The sequence below is a fragment of the Natator depressus genome, chromosome 1 (genome assembly GCF_965152275.1).
Source record: "Natator depressus isolate rNatDep1 chromosome 1, rNatDep2.hap1, whole genome shotgun sequence".
Classification (NCBI taxonomy): Eukaryota; Metazoa; Chordata; order Testudines; family Cheloniidae; genus Natator; species Natator depressus.
This window is the reverse complement of record NC_134234.1, coordinates 213860089-213881778: the sequence shown is the minus strand read 5'-3', so window position 1 is coordinate 213881778 and position 21690 is coordinate 213860089. Positions and strand designations below refer to the sequence as shown.

Here is a 21690-nt window from a genome sequence, read left to right as displayed (position 1 = left end):
CGGCCCGGGGGTGCGGCCAGCGGGGGGCCGAGGCGCGCCCGCCGCAGCGCTTCGACCCCGGGCCCGGCCAGGTGGCGCCCGCAGGCGGAGCGGGGCGGGGCGGGGCCGCCGCCGGGTGTCTCTGCCCCGCGTGGGAGCGCCCGGGCGCCGGCAGGACGCGGCCGCGGGGCCCATTGTAAAGAGACAGCGGCGCGGCCCGCCCCCGCCCGGGTCTCGCTCACACACAGCTGTGGGCACAGACCACAGCGCAGCCGCCGCGCGGCACGTAGGGAAAGAGGCTGAACGCGCCCAAGAGAGGAAGGATTTCACCGCGGACACTGCACCCCCCCGGCCAAGGGAGATCGCGCCGAGCCCCGGGGCCTGGATGCTGGGACGTGGCCGCGTCTCCTCCCAGCCGCTCGTAGCTGTACCCGGCTGGGAGGTGGGCGCGAGGAGCTCTGATGTTTCTGCTTCAGAGACACCAGAGATAAGGGTATGGTGGGACTCAAGGAGGTGGCTGGGGTGTCTTTTCCAGTTGGTTTCCGAGTGGTAGCCGTGCTAGTGAGGAAGTGGGGGCTAGCCCGCGAAAGCTTGTGCCCAAATAAATGTGTTAGTCTCTAATGGCCACAAGGACGCCTCCTTGTTTTTCCAACTGGCTGGAATGACAGCTCCACTCACGACAGAGGAGAAATAACAGTGTACATTTTCTGAGCTCTGTTCTGTTTTTCCTGGCACTTGAGGACAGTGTGTCAGGCCAGGGAGACCAGGGTATGTTGCAGAAGTGAGGGCAATGTGGAGAGACTTGGAGCATGGCTGGGGGCTGGGTTCAGGAAGGAAGGAACGCGTTGCACCTGGGTGGGAGGAGGGACAGAGCATTCAGAAGCTGTGTGTTAAAGGACAGCCGACATCATTTTGGGAGGAGGCATGGAGGTGCAGCAGATTCTGGGACACAAAGTATAGTTTCAGCATGACTCCCAGTGCTTTTGGAGAGAAAACGGGTTCACAGTAAGGTGGGAGGTTTAATTCTGAGGCTTTTTCTAGCAATCCAGAGTTCCACTAAGGAACGAAAGCTCTGCACCATTTTGCTTCTCTGGCAAAGCCTGGTGAATTTCACATGCTAACCTCTCTCTTCCAACTCAGCTTGCTACAGAAGACTGTAACATCTACCAATCTGCCTCTGAAGCCATGTGTCATGACTGATGATGATGTGTAAGGGTCTGCTTAGGGTGGGGAATGGATGTAGGGAGGCTCTGCTTGTGGAGACGAGTTAGAGAGAAGGAAACATGGCAGATTCAGAAAAAGATGCAGGAACCTTGGGATTCAAAGGGTTCATTCGAACACTCCCAAGGTGTGGATGGGTTTGCGGTAATGTTGGGATGGAAGGCCATTCCACTGGATAGTTTTCTGGGGAAAAGGGAACACTGTAAAACCTTAAACCCATTCCGATCCTCATGAGAGTCACAGCTCCAGCATGAAGGGGGCCATGACTGAGGGGCTACCTGTGGAGCAGCTTACTGTATACAGGAAGCCTTCCTACAGATGCACCTCAATCGCACCCCCTTAACTACCCCCAGTTCTTCCCAAAACAAGTGAAATTCACATGCAAAACTCTTTACAGCCTCAAAAGAAGAAAAGAAAAACAAAAACTAACTAACCAACCAAACAAACAAAAACCCTCAAACTCAAATAAACAACAAGCATAAAGCAAGGAAAAGCAAAGTTAAAGTGACACTTCGAACACAAAAAGAAAAGGAGTACTTGTGGCACCTTAGCGACTAACCAATTTATTTGAGCATAAGCATTCGTGAGCTACAGCTCACTTCATCGGATGCATACTGTGGAAAGTATAGAAGATCTTTTTTTCACAGCATAGCTCTACAACTGTAAATCTGTGGGAAGATAACAGTATGCTCCTCCCTAATTTTGTTTTTTTAAAAAGCCATTTTCTGGCAGTATATGTGAGAGACACAGAGAAACTTAGTCAACCTTTGGTATATCAGAAATGCTCAGCCTCTTGCTCACTCATCTCTGTTGAGTTGCTGGATTTTTCCTTCACTTTCTAAATCTAGATTATTTTTTTTCCCCATTCTGAGAACAAACTCTCCTTGTTTCTGGAATTCATGTCACACGCACTGAACTCAGATAGTTTGTTACACATAACTCATAGAGGAGACAACTTTCAAACACTTCTATTCAGCTGAAGAGTGATCAGCAAAAACTTTTTTGTGAGCGCAAATCTTTTAAAAATGCATCTGAACCCAGATTCAAAAGGCTTCACAGAAGCTTGGGGTTCTCAAAAAAAGGAAACGTGGCACAAAATGAGTTTTGGAAGAGACTGACACAGGAGAGTTTTATCTAAAAAACAAATTCAGAGAGTAAAACAGCCTCCCACACCCAGCTTTGCTGATGCCCCTCAATCCTAACCTGCGGTCTCCCATTATCTAGTTCTCAAGTGTTTCAGGCTATCCGGCTCCTCTCTTAGGTAAGGAAGGAGTTAATATTCTCCAATCTGTTTTTGGTTGTCAGAGTGAAAGTGAAAGGAAAGGCACTGGCAGTCTGAAGACTCATTCAGAGTTTGATTCTAGCACAGACGCCTGATGTTTTAGGGTGTCTGGAACCCCTTTTTTGGGGCACAGAATGAATCTAGGGCTCATCCTCATCTGTGGAGTGCTGGCTCTGAAGGCTGGTGAGTTTAGGAGGTGTCAGGGATTCTGGCTGGTCTACAGGGATGCCTCTTCAGAAGGCCCATTATAGCAGGGGTGGCCAAACCCTCCCAGCCACATAGCACAATCTTCAGAAGTTCCAGAGCCAGGGCGCACCTGCCAGGGCTCCCCTTGGTCCTTCAGCCCTGCTTCCGCTGAAGCCCTGAGACCCGCCTCCCCTCTGGGCAGAAGCCCCTACCTCACCACCCTGCTGCAAGGCAGAGGGCCTGAGCTCCTCCCCACCCCCCAGTCTGTTAAGTGGAGAATGGGGGGAAGGGAGGGGGGGGCTCCGTGAGCCACACTTTAATGGTAAAAGGGCCACATGTGGCTCATGAGCCACAGTTTGGCCACCCCTGCATTATAGGCTCAGGGAGCAAGAGGGGGAACAGTTTGATTAGCAGCTTGTGTCCCAGAAGGGATTAGACAAGTGAGCCCCCGTGCCCCCCCGCCCAAGATGGATGGACCAGAGGGAGGTGTGATAGTATAAGCTGATAATCATGGGGGGGGTGCTTGGGGTCTTCCAAAAGGATGATGGCAGTGGGGGACAGGGAAGTAATACCAAACTGGGAAGAGGTACTTCAGGGGAGGTGTTTCAGGGAAGGAGGGGAATTGTGTGGTGGTAGCGTGCCCCAGGGCTCACCTGGATCATCCCCGTTTCTATAGGGCTGCCCCAGCAAAGGGCAAGATGTCAGTGCCAAATGTCTTGTCCCGATGGGGCAGCAGGTATGTGTATGTATGTGTGTGCACCTCACCTCTCAGCTGGTTCTTTTCCTTCTCAGCGGAGCTGGCCCCGGGGTCCCAATTACACTCTGTGGATGTGGTCTTGGACTGTCATTATATAGAGGAAGCTGTGGGTGGATTTCCGGGTGCCTTTGCCGGATCATTCTCCTCAGACCCTGCCACCCTAGTGCTGAGAGGTGTCAGCATTGCCGATGATGGAAGCTTGGACAGTGTCACCAATTATGAGGCGCCAGGCACAAATACTGACTCCGCTTCTCCCATCATCTTTGAAGTCTCAGGTGAGTGAGGAGCTGGGGATGGGAGAATTGCCATGCCAGCCACAGTAAGCCATGAGTGAACTGAAATCTGCACAGACTCAAAACACAGAGCCCTGCCCCAGGGGCTCACATAGGACATGTGATGGACAAATGGATAGCAGGATGAAGGGCACTGTGTAAATAGAGACAGAGTCACTATCTATCAACTTACTTGCATTAGAGGGACAAGGTGAGTGAGGTAAAATCTTTTATTGGAGCAACTTCTGTTGGTGAGAGAGACAAGCTTTTGACCTACACAGAGCTCTTCTTCAGCCCTCCTTGAGATCCAAAGAAGAGCTCTGTGTAGCTTGAAAGCTTGTCTCTCTCACCAACAGAAGTTGCTCCAATAAAAGATATTACTTCAACCACTTTGTCTCTCTAAAATCCTGGGACCAGCATGGCTACACGAACACTGCTTACCCACATGACCCCACCACCACAATATCTGAGCACCACATACTTATTAATGAATTACTATCACAATGCCCTTCTGAGATAATTGCATTGGTACTCCTAGTGAAAAAAGGCAAAGCCATTATTTTCACTGATGGAGATTGAAACTCGAATAAACTGCCCTGGTGATAATCAGGCTTCACCTGTATAAATTGTATCATACAGAAGGGAGTTTGCACTCTGGCTAAAATCCCAGTTATATCAGTAGCTAAAGTTTCAAGATAGACAAGGCCATAGACCAGAATATTCATAGATTTTAATTAATATATTCATCTATTTAAGGCGAGAAGAGACCATTAGATAATCTAGTTCAGGGGTTCTCAAACTTCAATGCACCGCAACCCCTTTCTGGCAACAAAAATTACTACATGACCCCAGGAGGGGGGACCGAAGCCTGAGTCTGTATGATTCCCACTTCCCAAGTGGGGAGCCAAAGCCAAAGCCTGAGCCGCAATTCCCTGGAAAGGGTAGGGGTCAAAGCCGAAGCCCAAGTGTTACACTAATAAAAATGATACCAACAGGATCTTGTAAGAGGGACAAGGCAAATTGCCACGTTTATTGTAAATACAACAAAATATTCCTATATGCAATTTCTATATAGATCCATTCACACACACAGACATTCACACGCAGGTTCTACATAAAGGTTGTTATAGTTACCAGCCTAGATGTTGCTCGTGCCAAGTCACTGGCCAGGTGGCCTGGACACGAGAGTGGAGCCAAGTCGTTGTCAGATGCGCATCCGATGCTCCTGGAGGGTGGTCGTAGAACCAGACTCAAAGAACACAGTCCCTGGACCCAATTTTTATAGGTCTCTGGTTCAATACAAGTCTATGGAGGTTGCTTCATCATGCTGAATTTACAATTGAGATGACCGTCAATCAGCTCAATCAGCAGGTGATACATCCATGACGGCTCCATGATGGCTAGGTGTTATCTTCTTGTTCTCCCTTGATGCGTTTTGGGTGGATTCCGGTTCTCCCTCCGGGGGTCATCCGGTTATCTCCACTTTGCATATTCTTTAGCCCATCGATATCAAGGTTGAAATTCTTAGGATTAGGCTGGCACCATTTACTAACCAATTATTTCCCTGCTTCAGGCTCTCAATTCCATGCACTCATCATTCATTCTTTTACTTAACAACACAATCTGTGACTCTTGATTCATTTAACAAGTTTTATCCCACTATCTGTTTTTCCCTCTTTGGATACCAAGATTTACATAGGCATGACAAGGGGCCTCTGCGGGGGAAGAGCATCAGGGTGTTGTTTTAAAGAACAGCATTGTTTCCTCAAAGTTCTTATCACTTTCCAGCACAGACTCTTTGTCCTGTACTGGCCTGAAATAATTAGCACTTTGGCCTTGGATTTGTTACAGAGTGAAATTCAGCAGCATGGAACTGATGTTCATACCTTTTTACAATACCTATATACTCTTTTGTCTATCTTTATTTCTACTACTACATAATTATAATTCTATCATACTTATATAACTTTGTGGGCGACCCAACACAAGGGCTTCAGCCCCAGCCAGAGGATCTGTAACCTGAGCCCCGCCGCCCAGGGCTGAATCCCTCGGGCTTCAGCTTCGGCTCCGGGCAGTGGGGCTCAGGCTTCAGCCCCAAGTCCCAGCAAGTCAAAGCCAGCTTTGGCGACCCCATTAAAATGGGGTTGTGACCCACTTTGGGGTCCTGGTCCACAGTTTGAAAACGGCTGATGTAGTTTAACATCCTATATAGTACAGGCCATAAAATTTCTCCCCTTTATCCCTGTATTGAGCCCAGTCACTGGTGTTTGTCCAGAAAGGCATGCAATCTTGATTTGAAGACTTAAAGAGATGGCAATTGTTCCAAGAGTTAATCACCCTCTCTGTTAGAAAATCTGTCTTATTTTTAATTTGAATTTGGTTGGCTTCAACTTGCAGCCATTAGTTCTTTGTTAGGCCTTTCTCACTAGATTAAAGAGCTCTTTCACACCTGATATTTTCTCCCCGTGGAGGCCCTTATACACAGGAATCAAGTAACCTCTCAGTCTTTTTGATAAATTAAGCAGGTGGAGCTCTTTAAGCCTCTCATTGTAAACATTTTTTCCAGCCTTCAAATAATTTTTGTGGCTCGTCTGTGAACCCTCTGTAAAATTTTCAATGTTTTGTTTAAAATGTGGACACCACATTTGTACAAGTATTCCATTATCAGTTTCACCAGGGGCATACACACTACACTCCTGTTTATATGTTCAAGGATCACATTAACCCTTTTTGCCACAGCATCACACTGGGAACTCATATTGAATGTTTGTCAACTATAGCCCCTAAATCTGTTGGATGGTCACTAGCTTCAGGATACAGCCTCAAGTTTATAACTAGGGCCTGCATCTCCTGTTCCTAGATGTACACTTTTGCATTTGGCTGTATTCAAATGCAGATTGTTTGCATGCACCCGGGTGTAACAGTGCCTTTGTGGGTCATGACTGAGAATACCAAATTCAGGACAAACTGCTGAGAAATAGGGCGGACATACCCCAGACTAGTGGTTATTCTCCCATGAGATATACCAAACCAGCAACAAAAGTAAACTTCTGTTTCACCACACTGGGTAACAAGAAGTCATAAAAGCAGTTTCCTTAGGCATTCCAGTCCTTGTATCACCACTGTAAACACTAGACTTAGAGATGAGTGGTTCTTTAAAACCAATTTAACCAAACAAAAGCTTCTTCTGATCCCAAAGGACCAGCTACACACCCAGGTCAATAATATATTACTCAGATCTTACCCAAAAATCACGCTGTTGCCAATCCTTTAGTATGCACAATATAAAGGTTTATTTATAAATGGAAAGAAAGAAAGGTGAAAGTTAAAATTGGTTAAAGGAATCAAGTACATAAAATAATTGCAGAGTTCTTCGTTCAGGCTTGTGGCGGTGATGGAATAAACTGCTGGCTTAAGTCAAGTCTCTGGTTGCTTCCAAATCAATGGAAGGTCCTCGATCCCTTGGTTAGAATGCTCCCATTAGTATAAGTCCATACATAGTCCAGAGGTTTGAGCAGGAAAGAGGCAACACGGAGGTGTTTCCAGGGCCTTTTATAGCTTCTGCCATGTGGAGGGAAACCCATTGTTTCAAACAAAGAACTCAACACAGCTAGTGGAAAATCACAGGTGACAAGATAATGTTTGGAGTCACATGGGCAAGTCACATGTCCATGCATGATTAGACACAGTAGAAGCCATTACCTATACCTCAAACAGCATGTTCACAGGAAAGTCCGTTCAGGGTAGGTGGGTGTCTTCCATTGTAAGTTAAATGTTCTTTTGATGGGCCACTCAATTTCAATAGTTCCTCCAAGATGTGCTGGCTGACTACCTTGTGGGCACTACCCCAGGCAAAAACATTTGAAATCCAGGTATAGAACCAATGCTCATAACTTCAAATACAAAGTGTTACATGCATACAAATAGCATAATCATATTCAGCAAATCATAGCCTTTCTAGAGACACCTTAATTGACAACCTTCGTACAGTATTTGTTGCAGTTATATAACAGTGATAGCAACAATGATCTATATCAAAGGTGGACAAACTTTTTGGCCCGAGGGCCGCATCTGGGTGGGAAAATTGCATGCAGGGCCATGCATGTAGGGCTGGGGCAGGGGGTTAGGGTGCGGGAGGGAGTGCGGGGTGTGGGAGCGGGTGCGGTGTGTAGGAAGCAGCTCAGGGCAGGGGACTGGGGCAGAGGAGGGGTGCGGAGTTTACGAGGGGGCTCAGGGAAGGGGGTTGGGGTGCAGGAGGGGGTGCGGAGTGCGGGAGGGGGCTCGGGGCAGGGGTGCAGGGAGGAGTGCGGCAGGGGGCTCAGGGCAGGGGATTGGGGTGCAGGCAGGGTGTGACAGGGGTGCAGGTAGGGTCCAGCAGGTGGCTCAGGGCAGGGAGTTGGGGTGTGGGGTGCAGGAGGGTTTTAGGGTGCAGGCTCCAGCCTGGCGCTGTTTACCTGGAGCGGCTCCGGGGTGGCAGCAGCATACAGTGGGGCCAGGGCAGGCTCCCTGCCTGCCTGCCCTGTCCCCGCGCCGCTCCCAGAAGCAGTGCAGGGCCCACGGGGGTGGCAATCCCAAGGGCCGAATCCGGCCCACGGGCCGTAGTTTGCCCACCCCTGATCTACATGGTCATATTTTAATCAGATAATGTCACACCAGGTTACCAACTGGTCCAGTTCCTTCTGTATGATTGCCCTATCCTCATTGCTATTTAGCACTCTGCCAGTCTTTGTGTCATCTGAAAATTTTATCAGCAGTGATTTTGTATTTAATTCCATATCATCGACAAAAACGTTCTTAATCCATGTAACATGTGCTGTATTGGTATTGTGTTCATGCTAATTTTTAGAATCACATTGGCATGCAGTACTGAGCCAAACACCTTACAAAAGTCTAAATGTCTTACGTCTGCTTTTGTCAACCGAACTTGCAATCACATCAAAGAATGAATTCAGGTTTGTTTGACAAAATCTATTTAAAATAAAAGCCTCTGGAGAGGCATTAATTATATTTCTGTCCTTTAATTTTTTTGTTAATTGAATTAATTCAATTAATTGTATCAGCTATTCGGTTGTTTTGCTGGGGACTAATATCAAGCTAACTGCCCTACAGTTGCCTGTGTCATCCTGCTTGCTGTTCTGGAAACGTGGCACAACATTAGCACTCTTCCAGTCTTCTGGAATTTCCCATGTGACAGGATGTACCTGGCCCTTCGAGGCCCCTTGCTGGAGGCCTTGTGGTCTTACCACACCCTGCCCCAGGAAAGGAGCAGTGAAGGTGGGTCCTCCAGGCCTGCTTCGAGGGGTTGCATAGAAGCAGCCAGTCAGAGCCCCGCAGGATCAAATAAAAGCTGCTGCTGGGCCTGAGCAGGTCAGTTCCTAGCTGGGCCCAGAGGAGCAAGGCAGGGTGCGCCTTGCGGGTCACAGGAGCTTGAGGGAGAACTAGAGGGAGGGTTCTGGTGCTACTTGTGTTCTGTGAGGAGGAAGAAGATCTGAGAACTTCAGCCCTAAGGGAAGGGTGAAGAGAAGGGGGCTATGTGGGAAAAGGCCCAGGGAACAGCAGCAGCACACCGGAGGCAGCAGTATGTGGCTGCGGTTTATAGGATTCCTGGGTTGGGACCTGGAGTAGTGGGTGGGCCTGTGTTCCCCCACTGGCCACTAGCAAAGTGGCCTAAGCCCCAAGAAGGGGACAAGTTTCCTTTGGAAGCCTGAGCGAAGGGACTGGATTTAAAGGTCCCAGAGGTGGGTCTGAAGACCCTCATGTGGGCAGATAGTTTGTTGGACATTTGCTACCCTGGAAGGGGTTCATCTGTTGAGGACAGTGAGTTGGCCAGAGGGCTGAGCCACTGAAGACCTGCCTAGTGTGACTGACAACCTATAGAGGGTACCACGAGTGGGGAAAAGAGGATTGCAGTACCACACCCAGCCAATAGGAGGCATTCAGGAGATGAGTACCCCATCGCACCCCAATATTCCAAGCTTTATTAAAAATGAACATCAGTGGGCCAGAGATATCCTCAGCCAACACTTTTTTATGACTCTTGGGTGCTGGGGACCTGGTGATTTAAATTATTTTGTGCTTTATAGGTATTGGTTAACATACTTCCTAGTTACTAAGTTCTTGAAAATAATTCGTCATCCTCATGTGATATGAGTATGTCATCCTGCTTCTTTTAAAATACAGAACAGAAATATTTATTGAACACTTCTGCCTTTTCAGCATCATTATTAACAATGTTACCATCTCCATCTAGTAATGGGTCTATACCATTGCTAGGATTTCTTTTGTTCTTCATATACTTACAAAACTCCTTATTGTCCTTGCCCCTGCCAGCCATGCATTTTTTCTTGATGTCTGTAACGTTCTTTATCAATTTTCTACACTTCATAACTTCAAAACTGGAGCCCCTCTGAGTTTCAAAATATGCCCTTGACTGGCACCAGACCCAATGCTGGTAGAGGCATCAACATTGATGTTGGCACCATCGGCCCTAGCATTGGAGCCCTTGTCACAACTATCAGCATTGCCATTTCCTGAGAGCTACTTTTCATCCCTGTCACCAATATACTCCTTCTCTACCACACTGAGCAGGGACCCTCACCTGAGGGGTGAGGTCGATACCGCCAAGGGTACTCTGAGGCATGCAGCACTGAGTCCTGGTGCAGAACTAGCATTGGACGGGGCATACCCAGTTATGCCAGTATCAGTACAACCTGCCACCATGGCCTCATTGGCCAGCCCTCCCATAGATCTTGGAGCAGGGTCCCCTCCCATGTCTCAGCAAAGAGGAGAAGATTTCAGTTGCCTCTGGTGTTGCTGGCCAGAGCACCCCCGTCAGAACCGGAGGGAGTCTCTGAAGATGTGATAGAAGCAGTGAGGGAAATGCTCCAGCTGCCTTCACCACCAGAAGAATCTTCTTTGTCCCTGGACAGGACAGTTACAGTGGCTCTGACACCAGCTGTTGATGACTTCAGCTGGGCATCCCAGGAGATACTCTCGAGGACAGTGAATACAGGACACTGTGGTCCAGGAAAATGCACACAAGGTATTCAGCAGCCTCAGCACCTGCAAGAATTGCCCTCCTGATCAGTGAGGGCATCCTAGATCCAGCCAAGATCTGCTGAATACTCCTAGCCTCACCCCCTCTCAATGCAGTGGGGGAGCTGTCTTCACCCAAATTCCATTACTTAGGGCAAGGACAGCAAACCAGCAGCCTGCAGCACTGGCTTCCTCAAGGGGTTAATATTGGTCTGTCAATCACCTTGCTTCCTCTCCTGATTGGCTAAATCTGTCCTGATGTTACCGCCTTAGGCCCTTTGTGAGACATTGCTAGGCAGGATAGCAGTGAGGGCTGGCTCTGCCCACCTGATATTTCCATTGGTGTGGTTTTGTGATTGCCACATGTTCCATGTTGCTGGGTAGAAAAAAACACTCTTTCTCTGGCACTGTAATTGGCAGAGGAGGCTGAGCTTGGAGCCTAATGATTGGCCAGGGCAAAATCATATTTTGATTGGCTGCTGCCCTCCCCGCCTGAATTTTTTATTGGTGGGTGAGACCTGTTGCTAGGCGGAGTAGCCGGCGCTGGGACTTTGCAAGGGTAATACAGGATCGTGGGAGAACTTAAAAAATGGGGGCCAGGTGTGGGGTATCTTGGGATGGATGTTTTTGCACACTCTGCCCCAGGTGGTCCTGCCCATGCAAGTCAGTGCATATCCAGGCGTGATTTCTGTAGGTGTACTTACACTCCTGGACCCCAGGAGCTGCTACTGCGTGGCAATTTTGCAGTGTGCAACCCTGGGCTCCTGAACTCTAGTCCACCACTGCCATAATCACATAACCACATAGATAAAGACAGAGGCACACTCAGAGAGAGAGAGAGAGAGAGAGAGAATGCAAAGTTGCATGGTGGAGTTGATGGTAGAGAGGTAGAGAGCAGGGATAAGTAAGAGCAAGAGGGAAGGTGTGGGATGAAGGTAAGGAAGAAGGTGGGAATGAGGGAGGATAGGAAGGGGGAGAGTGGGGCAAAGGAGAACATTGTTGCCGGCACCCAGTGCCGAGAGGCTAAACAACAGCTCGGGTTGGTTCGCTACCCGGTGTGCTACACCCAATAATCACAACGGGGTGGAGAAGCAGAAAAGTTTATTTGCAGCTGCAAAAAGGTACAGGGAGAAAAGAATCTCAAATCCTGCACACAGAGCAGGAAGTTACACAGGCTTTTATACATCCTTTTTTCCCAGCATACTTATCCGATAGCAAGCTGCCCTAAGTATCCATATAGCCAGCCAATCCAGTTCCCAGCTAGTTCCCTTGTTCTCTGTATCATTTGTTAAACTATACATAAAGCTGCTTTATTCAGCATTTTTCTTCCATATCTGCCCTGTTTGGCCTTGTTTAGTTTCAGGCAGTCTGACTTTGCAACATATTGTTGCAGATCCTCAGCATAACTGCTGCGAGTGCCTCCAGGCGGGGGGGCCAAGGAGACTTGGGCCTAGTGCGCGGGAGCTTCATCGACACTCGTGGTCTTCCATCCCCTCGAGTTACCTAGTGGCCATGCCCCAGTGTCCCCAACAACATGATGAAGGGGGACACATAACTTATGAGGAGAGGCTCAGGGAACTGGGGTTATTTAGTCTGCAGAAGAGAAGAGTGAGGGGAGATTTGATAGCAGCCTTCAAATACCTGAAGGAGGGTTCCAAAAGGGATGAAGCTAGGTTGTTCTCAGTGGTGGCAGATGACAGAACAAGAAGCAATGGTCTCAAGTTGCAGTGGGGGAGGTTTAGGTTGGATATCAGGAAACACTATTTCACTAGGAGGGTGGTGAAGCACTGGAATGGGTTACCTAGGGAGGTGGTGGAATCTCCATCCTTAGAGGTTTTTAACGCCCAGCTTGACAAAGCCCTGGCTGAGATGATTTAGTGGGGGTTGGTCCTGCTTTGAGCAGGGGGTTGGACTAGATGACCTCCAGAGGTCTCTTCCAACCCTAATCTTCCATGATTCTATGACACACTTGGATGGGATGTGGGCTGCTGAAATGGTTAGTGGAGGAAAGCTACAGGTGAGAGATCCCGGCTTCAGTGATAGTGAAAAAGGAGGAGAAGATAGCAAAAGGAAAGGAAAGGGTGGCCTTTTCTAATCTTGCCGAAAAAATCAGCAAGATTTTGAATGGAAAAGTTGAAATGGCAGGAGAGGGAGAGTTTAAGGATGGACGTGAGAGTGGCAAAGAAGTGGTGGGGATTTGAGGATGGTCTGCAATGAGAGTGCAGAAGTGCTGTTTGGTTAGAGAGAATGTAGGAGGAGAGAGCCTGAGAATCCTGATACCCACAGTTCTGTGCTGTCAAGCAAGCAGCTATGTAACCTGCTAGCAAAGTATGTCACGCTACCCTCTCGTGCCTGGTCCGTAGGCTCGACTGGATACTTCTGCTTCCACTTACTACTTCCTTGGGTTCGTCTACACTGCAATTAAAAACCCATGGCTGGCCCGTGCCAGCTGACTGGGCCTCAGGGACTCAAGCAGCAGGGCTGTTTAATTGCAGTGTAGGCTTCTGGGCTTGGGCTGGAGCCCAGACTCTGTGACCCTCCCACCTCGCAGGGTCCTGGAGCCTGGGCTCCAGCCCAAGCCCAGACGTCTACACTGCAGTTAAATAGCCCTGCAGCCTGATCCCCATGATCCTGAGTCAGCTGGCACAGGCCAGCTTGGGGTGTCTACTTGCAGTGTAGACATACCCAGTGAGATCAAGTGGTAGAAGTCTGTGTTGTTGATCTGAAAGTCCTGAGTTCAAACCAGTTGATGATATATGCAGAGAAAAATCATGGGTGATGATGTAATTTAAAAATGTAATCATATCATCGTAATGAATATGCATCAAACCCAGCAGCAGAATTACAGGTACCCTGTTCCCCGGACTCTGCAAGCACCTTCCTCACTGTGCACCTTTCAAATCGGCTGCATGTTATACATTTGGACTATCTGTGAAACATCTCGGTATGCTCATGCTCTGTACTATACATTTCCTTGCCCTCATGTCCCACCTAGACACCAAGCAGCAGAACCTGCTGCCTTCAACTGAGGACAGAGTTCCTTCGTGGAAGAATGTGCACTTCACCCTGGATCTGCAACTTGCCAGGGACATAAGGGAGGGATACAAGGAGAGGAGAGGGTGCAAGAAAGGGAGTATCACAGCTACAGGACTAGCTGCACTTCAGTCCTCTTTCTAGTCTCTCTCAGAGAACCTAAATCAGGTCTTGGGCCTCTTGCCCTTGTCTGTTTTGGGATGGAATCTTGTGACTCTTCCATACTTGGATCAGGTCTGAGACCACTGCCCCATGTGTGACAACTGCTTATCACCGTGCAGGTCCAGCTAGGTTTGGGGCACCTGTGTTTCCTTCCCATGGGAACCTGTGACCAGTGATAATGACCAACAAAATAATCAAATATTTTAAAACAAAATCATAGAATCATAGAATATAAGGGTTGGAAGGGACCTCAGGAGGTCATCTAGTCCAACCCCCTGCTCAAAGAATATTTACTTAGCAGTTGAAACAAAGTTTTTCTCCTCAATCATGACAGTTAGAAACTTACTTTTTTAATCAAAGCTGAAATTCTCATGCAATTGTTTGATTTTAGCGGGGGCTATAAGAAAAAGTTGGCAAAGCTGTTACAGGATCATCTTGAGCCATCTTCTCCTTTCTGCCTGGACCATCCCAGACGGTTACCTGTTGGGAAGCCCTTAATCGAAGACATTCTCACAAAAACCACCTCACCAGAGCCAGACCGATATACAGTATTAACAAATTATTTAAAGTGCTCCCATATTTTGTCATGGGGAGTATAGCTGAAGAGAGTGCAGGGCAACAAGAAAGATTGGCATGTGCTTCAGTAACAATAATGGATTTGGCAGGTAGATTTTCTCTTTGACAGACACTCATCTCTAGCTGTTGCTGCACCCTCAATACCTCTTCCTTTTTTAGGCTGGGACCTTTAATGTTTCAGCATCCCCTTTGCTCCTAGGTTTAGGCTTGGGAAGAATAAACCTTGCTAGCATGGTTGGTATGTAGGCAGGTAGGTATTTCCCAATTTATAGCTCTCCCTATTGTTCCCTTAAGGTATCGTCTGTCTGTTATTGTTTTGTTCCCTGTTGTTTTTCCCCAACAGCCTTTGAGCTTATCCAGTCTGGCTGTAAAGTTAAAGCAAACAGGTAAACTGAGGAATATATGATATTCATAAAAATAATACATATGACTTCCTCATTCACCACAAGAACTTCTTTAAACAAGCTGGGAGACCAATGTTACATGCTAAGGCTCTTGTGTTTGCATAGCAGCAGCCTGACCCCATTTTACACCAGGTGTAGACACAGCCCTTGGTGTCTCACCAGATTAGGTCCCTACTGAAACTTGATCCTGTTTTTCCTGTTCCATTCATCAAACTACATGTCTTCTCTTTCTCATTACAGAAACTTTGGTACCCATCCCATATGCGGAATCCCTGCTGCATGCAGATTGTGCTGGGGAGAAAGTGACCTGTGAGATCTCTCCATACAGCTTACACCTGGCAGATGAGGGGCCCAGCCAGGCCTCCTGGTTCATGGGGACCCTGAAGTTGTCCAGTGGGATCAGCATAGCCCTGGTGCTGAAGGTCAGCAGTGTCAGGGAAGAAGATGAGAGAATGGCTGTACTGCACCCAAGGCTGAAGGTCCCTATAAGCAAGGAGGGCACAGTGCTGACCACAGGTAAAGAAAGTGGCGAATGAGGGGAAAAGACTTGAGTGCTGGAATGCACCTATTGCACCAGGGAGCACTAGGGGAGCCAGACACTCCAGGGCTGAAGACTCCACATTAAGGAGTGCTAGGGGAACTAGAGACCCCAGGAATACCACCCCACTCTGTAGTCTGGGACTTAAGGGAACTAGAGAAAAGGACTGCACATGCTGTGAGTCAGCATAGATAATCCTTCCCTTCTTGAGGGAAGCTCAAATGTACGGGGCCCTCCTGCTATCTGTGGGATGTAACCGTTGGGCCACCAATGTGACCCCTTGATCACTCTGCCCTTGCACTTCTGTGCCCTTTGACTCCCCAGTTCTGGCCCCGCTGTTCTCCCCACCACTGTCACTATAAGACTATAACAGGGTTTGAAAAAGGGCTAGATAAGTTCATGGAGGATAGGTTCATCAATGGCTATTAGCCAGGATGGGCAGGGATGGTGTCTCTAGCCTCTGTTTGCCAGAAGCTGGGAATGGGCGACAGGGGATGGATCACTTGATGATTACCTGTTCTGTTCATTGCCTCTGGGGCACCTGGCATTGGCCACTGTCAGAAGACAGGATACTGGGTTAGATAGACCTTTGGTCTGACCCAGTATGGCCATTCTTATGTTCATTATTTGCCACACCACTGTGACCCTTGGCAAGTGCTATGTCTGCTCTCCAGGAGTTCGGTGTAGCAAGGAGAGCAATATGCACTTACTCCCCGTATCCTGCTAATAGCTCTGCAGCCTGCAGGATGGGATCTTCTTGTGGGGAGACACATGTCCAACCCTTCAACCCAGCATGGCCAGTCAGTCCACAGCATGCTTCCTCCAGGTGGGTGGAGCTGTGACCCAGTCCCTGATGACCTGCCAGGGGGAGTCTTCCATAACCACATATATTTAACACTCTCTCAGTCTATTTGTCTTTCTCCTTCTCCTTGTTCCTAGTTGAATTCCAGTTGTCATCTCGCACCCCTACTTTGCATACCCGACTTGGCACCTCCGTCACCCTGGACTGCAGCTTTGCCTTGGCTTCCAGCTCTCCGCTGGCCTCGCTGGAGTGGAGGCTGCAGCACCGAGGCAGCGGGCGTAGAGTTTTCCACTACCAGGCGGGGGACGTGGCACAAGCAGAACAGTCAACGGCCCACGTGGATGTGGTGCAGCTGCTGGAGACTGGAGATGCATCACTTAGCCTGCATGGAGTGGGGGTGGGGGATGAAGGGACATACATCTGTTTAGTGTCCACCCCCCAGCACCAGGCCCAGAACATCATCCAGCTGCAGTTGGTTGGTGAGGCAATGATGCTTTAAGGATACCTAGTCAGGGGGCAAAGGGGAGACAGGCCCCATTCACTGGAACCTGACCATTCCCCGTATCTCTCTGCTCCCCTCCTTATTTCCCCAGCCCCACCCAGTGGGGATGAGGGACTCCTCTGTACTACTCCATTCCCTCAAACACAGTTTATCACCAGCTGGATTTAATTTCCTGTTTGCCCCCCTCCAGAGCCCCCGAGAGTCCGTTTGTTCCCAGAGTTGGTGTCACGTGAGGGGGATGGAGGCACTACCCTGACCTGTGAGATCTCTGGCTATTACCCCCTGGATGTGTCGGTGAAGTGGACACGGGAGGCCTCTGACGACAAGGACAAGATCCCTATCTCAGGCTCAAGCACATACTTCTCCAGCCATAGGCAAGCCCAGGATGGCACCTACGGCATCAATTCATACCTGAGTATCAACACAGCCATAGAGCTGGGACCTGTCACCTACAGCTGCCATGTCTCGCATCTGGCCCTTGAAGAGCCAATTACAGCTAGTGCCCAGCTCAGGACACCAGGTAAACGGGGAAAGGAGGGCGAGTTCTCCTTATTGCCCCTGCCTCTCAGCTTTTGCTTCAACCCTCTGATCTCCTAGCTCCAGCTTTTCCCTCACCTCTCAATTCTGGGGTAGTGAAGCCCCATCCCATTTGGAGCACCCTCCCATTTCCACTGCCTGCCCTCATTCCCCATCCGTTCTTTCCTCTCCTGGCTTCTCCTGGCAGTCGCACTTCCTCAGCTCTCATTGCACCCTCTACAGCTCTTTGTAAAGCATGTTCTCTGCATCATGCAGCACCTTACACTGTTAAGGGGGCAGTGGTTTCAAGGGAGCAAAAAGGCAGCACACGGACTCCTTATTGGGAACCCAACCATGCCCCAAGGACCCCTATACACTGTTGTCTCCAAGGGAACCAGGACCTTCTTTGCCCCCACCCCCTTCCTTCCCCACCAGGAACTCAGCTTAGTCCCTGCTCCCTGTGGCACTGTTCTAATGAGATCCTAATCTTTCCCCAGAAACCTTGCACATCTCTCCTCCAGTAGGATCCCAGCCCTGCCCTGTGTGTGATCTGTGTGAAGAATTTTAGCTCTCTGAAACAGACTCAGATGAGCTTCACATCACTGACTCCCCCTCTTTCTCCAACAGAGCAAAAAACATCTAATGGGCTTGTGGGAGCCTTCATTGCTACTTCCATCTTCCTTGCTGCTCTCGTTGGCCTCATGCTCAGGAGAAGAAAAGCAGGTCAGAGTGTAAAGCACTTCAGCCCTCTCCCTAGACTGAGGTTCCACAGTCAGAGCTCATCTCCTGCTCCCGATGGTGCCGCTGGCTGTGAGACGCAGAGACTGGAGTAGCCTGGAGCACCTGCTGCAGCCAGCACTCCTGCCACTCTAATTACAGTGCTTCCTGCAGGGAGTAGCATAGCGGGAAGCTCCGTCACAACCAGCTGTCCTGCCTCCTTCCCTACAGCAGCCTTGCTGGGAGAAGCCTGGACCGGAGTATTTGGGAGCTCCCCTCCTACTTCGTGCGCCTACTTCCTTTCCATTTTGCCTCCTTGAGGGAGAAGCTGGAAATGGAGTAACTGGGAGATGATTCCATAGCTAGTTCTCCAGCTTCTCTTCTTACAGTGTCTCTTGCTGGGTAGGAGAGGGGGTAGCTCTTAGGAGTGTTAGTGATGATAATGTAGTACTCAGACCTGTATATTTGCCTGAGATAGAATTTTGGGTCTTGTTTGCTCATTTGACTTTTGATATTTTTATATTCTTACTAATATGTGTGAACAAAGAACAAAGATACTGGGTGTTACATCTGCCCACAAGCAGATCAGGTGAAAAGAGATAAGAGATAGTGCTAAAGTGTTGTTGGGCAGAATGGGTATGTAATATAAAAGCAGTCACTTGAAGGACAGTCCTGCCTCAACTCCTCTCCCGAGATAAGGTCAAGCAGCCAGTCGGGAGGGCAAGGGGGATGGGAGGGGAAGGTATAAGAAACACTAAAAGCCAAAGAAATCCCTGTCCCTGACTGGAGCACAACCTCACTCCTTACTCCTCCCATGGGACATGAAAGAGGTGGTACTGAAGCCCCCAGACCGAAAACCCTCCAAAATGACCATACATTATAAGGGGTAGGATCAGAGGTGCACTACTTCTGCTCTTCTACTTTCTGTCTGCATGACAAGAACCAGGGCAGGGTGAAGGGAAAGCTCTTAATAGTAGCCTACCATCGCCCTGGTAGCTGCAGATCATGGAAGAGAATGACATTTTACTGATTGTTTTTGTCTTCCTGAATCAATTATTTTTCTTCCTTTTCAGTTGATCCAAAATCTGAGGAATCTCTGGAGACTTCAGGGTAAAAGGGACAGTTAACTCAGTTACCCTTATTCCTGCGCCCGCTCTCACAGACCCCATACCAGATGAAGACCCAGCCACTCAGAAATTAACCTCCCATTTTACATTAATGGAGCTATCACCATTTCCAGGGACCCTCTTGCAGCTCTATAGGAAGGGATTGGAGGACCCTTGTGACCCTGGAAAGGTGGAGTCAGAGAAAAGGGGGTGTCTCCATCATGTGAGTGGGGGTAATACCATTAACCTCACTGGAACACTGTTCTTCTCACACTTTCAGGTACACAGAGCTAGATACACAAAGGGATGTAGACATTTTAGGTGCCTAAGACCAACATTTAGGCACCACTGAGATCCTCAAACCTCTGGTCAGCTGGTGCCTAACCCTTTAGCTACCTAAATTCCTTAAGCACCTAAGTTTCTGCCTGTGGACATACACAAAATCACCTAATTCCTGATGCCATTGAGCTGCTTGGTTCCCTAGCTCATGCATAACCCCTGGTAGGATTGTCAGCCTAGGCAATACCCTGCCTTTGTCACCTGCAGGGCCTGATCCCAGAGGCATGCTCAGAGCATACCTATCAGAGCAGGCCTTGAACAGAGACAGCTAGGAGCAAGCAGGTCAGAAATTTGGTGGGTGTGTGTATACACATATGTGTGTACGTGTTTACTGTCACTTTGCCTATGTCATCCCTAGCTTTTAATCCCTCCACTGGCTCTCCCTTCTCTATCACATCAAATATAAGCTGCTTATATTCACCTTCTAGTCCTTTCTTGGCCATTTCCCACCCTACCTATCATCTCTCATTTGCTATTGAACTGTTGATGCTCATCTCTGATGGGCCCATCATGCCAGCCTCCATTGGCCACAGGTTACATTTTCAGACAAGCATCTTTTTACTTTCTCCCACGCTGTTCAGCACACTTGGGAGGGGCTCCCTGAAAACATCCATAAAGCATCCACCGTCAAATACATCCACAAAACTCTCCTTTGCCGTGATGCCTGTAATATATTGACAATGGTTAGAATGCCAATCGTCCTGACCATTATTGTCTCATTGCTTCCTTTTATTCCCCTACAAGTCTCTTGCTTTACGCTCAAGATTGTAAGCTCTTTGGGGCAGGAATTGTCTTCTTATTCTGTTTGTACAGTGCCTAGCACAATGGGGTCCTGGTCCACAACTAGGGATCCTATGTGCTACAATAATGCAACTAATAACCTTATTAGCTTAGTGGACAGAGCACTCCCCTATAATGTGAGAGACCCAGTCTATATCCCTGTTCTGCCTGAGTTGGAGCAGGGACTTGAAGTCAGTTCTCCCACATCCCAGGTGAGTGCTCTAACCACTGAGTCGTTGAGTATTCTGGGGTGGTTATGTCTCAGTCTCCCCTGCTGCAGCTGTTCCACTTGATATAAATGAAATATTTTTGGAGCCGGGCCTCTCCCACATCTCAGGGGATTGCCCTGACCACTGAGCTACAGAGTCAAACTCCTGCTTTGACTCCTCTTTCTTAAATAAATATTTAATTATTTATAATGAAGAGGTTCTTCAGCAGGAGAGATTGAGAGCCAGTTACATCCCTTGTTAGTATCTTGATGAAAAGCTGTGTTGGGAAACTCAGGGTGGAGAGGGAGTGGGCGAGAAGTGGGGCTCACTCTGTAACTGGCTCAAACGAGATACGGTATTCACTGCACTTTGTGCTAGTTTGAATTTGACCTCTGAATAAAACCCTGTTGTTATTTTTCTAACACATTTCCACTTTAACTCCAAACTCATCTGAATTGGAAAGTCTGGGGAGGGAGAAGCATCATGCCACCACTTCTCAGGAGGGGTGGAAGGGTGAAATTGCAGTGACAGATCACAGTAGAGGTTTACTGGTTATTATACAATTCTCTTCTTTGTCCATTTCTTCAGAAGTAATAAGGTAAAAAAGAAGTATTTAATTCCCAGCCTCATTCGGTAAAGGGCAATATGAAGTGTAACTGATAGGAAACAAACTGGGGTGAAGGGCTGTCTCAGTAATGATCCCCATCCCCATGCAGGAGTTTCAACCACGGCAGCAGAAAGAAAACTCAGCAAAAAGAAATGGGGGGAGGGGAGGAAGACTTCAGGACCGGACTATATGTGCATACACACACCTAGGTGTTCAGCAGACAGAGCTGCATTGCCAAAGTGATCACTTTTGGCTGGTTTTGGGATACAAAACACTTTGAATGCAGGGATAATGAAATGTTGTTATCCTTACTGTATGAATAAAGGGCAGCAGAACTGTGCTTAGCATGCCCTGATTGAAGGGGACACCCTAACCTCAAACCCACTTGCTAAGCAGGGGGTAGGGATGTCACATCCCAGTGAAAGTTAGAGGGGTTAGGGATAGATGTTTTTATCTAGTGGGGGGGCTCTGCTTTAAAGGGTTCTAGATACTAGTTGATTCTCTTCTCTTTAGTGTTCAAAGGGAGAGTTGAGTAAACTCAATTAAAAGTTCTTGTTTCTGTTGGGTGGTTACTAGAGCTGAAATCACTGTTGAGCAGCTCTAAGCCTTCAACCTGGTGTGAGGACAGTGTTGTAATGAAAGACAAGAAGCAACAGTAGAGAGGTTC

At 48.4% G+C, this 21690-nt stretch overlaps 1 protein-coding gene across 2 annotated transcripts; it reads left to right on the top strand.

Moving 5' to 3' along the window:
- The first annotated feature begins 129 nt into the window (after positions 1-129).
- LOC141974956 (tapasin-related protein-like) lies at positions 130-21190 on the top strand. Of its 2 annotated transcripts, XM_074935039.1 has the most exons (8): positions 130-2665; positions 3461-3700; positions 15148-15423; positions 16176-16271; positions 16385-16726; positions 16940-17269; positions 17893-17988; positions 19056-21190. In XM_074935039.1, exons 1-8 carry the CDS (start codon positions 2617-2619, stop codon positions 19094-19096), a joined length of 1470 nt encoding a protein of 489 aa, XP_074791140.1. In that variant the 5' UTR covers positions 130-2616; the 3' UTR covers positions 19097-21190. The 2 variants fall into 2 exon arrangements, with proteins under 2 accessions (XP_074791140.1, XP_074791148.1); XM_074935047.1 differs by lacking the exon at positions 16176-16271 and having other exon boundaries at positions 132-2665; positions 19056-21188.
- The last annotated feature ends 500 nt before the right edge of the window (positions 21191-21690 follow it).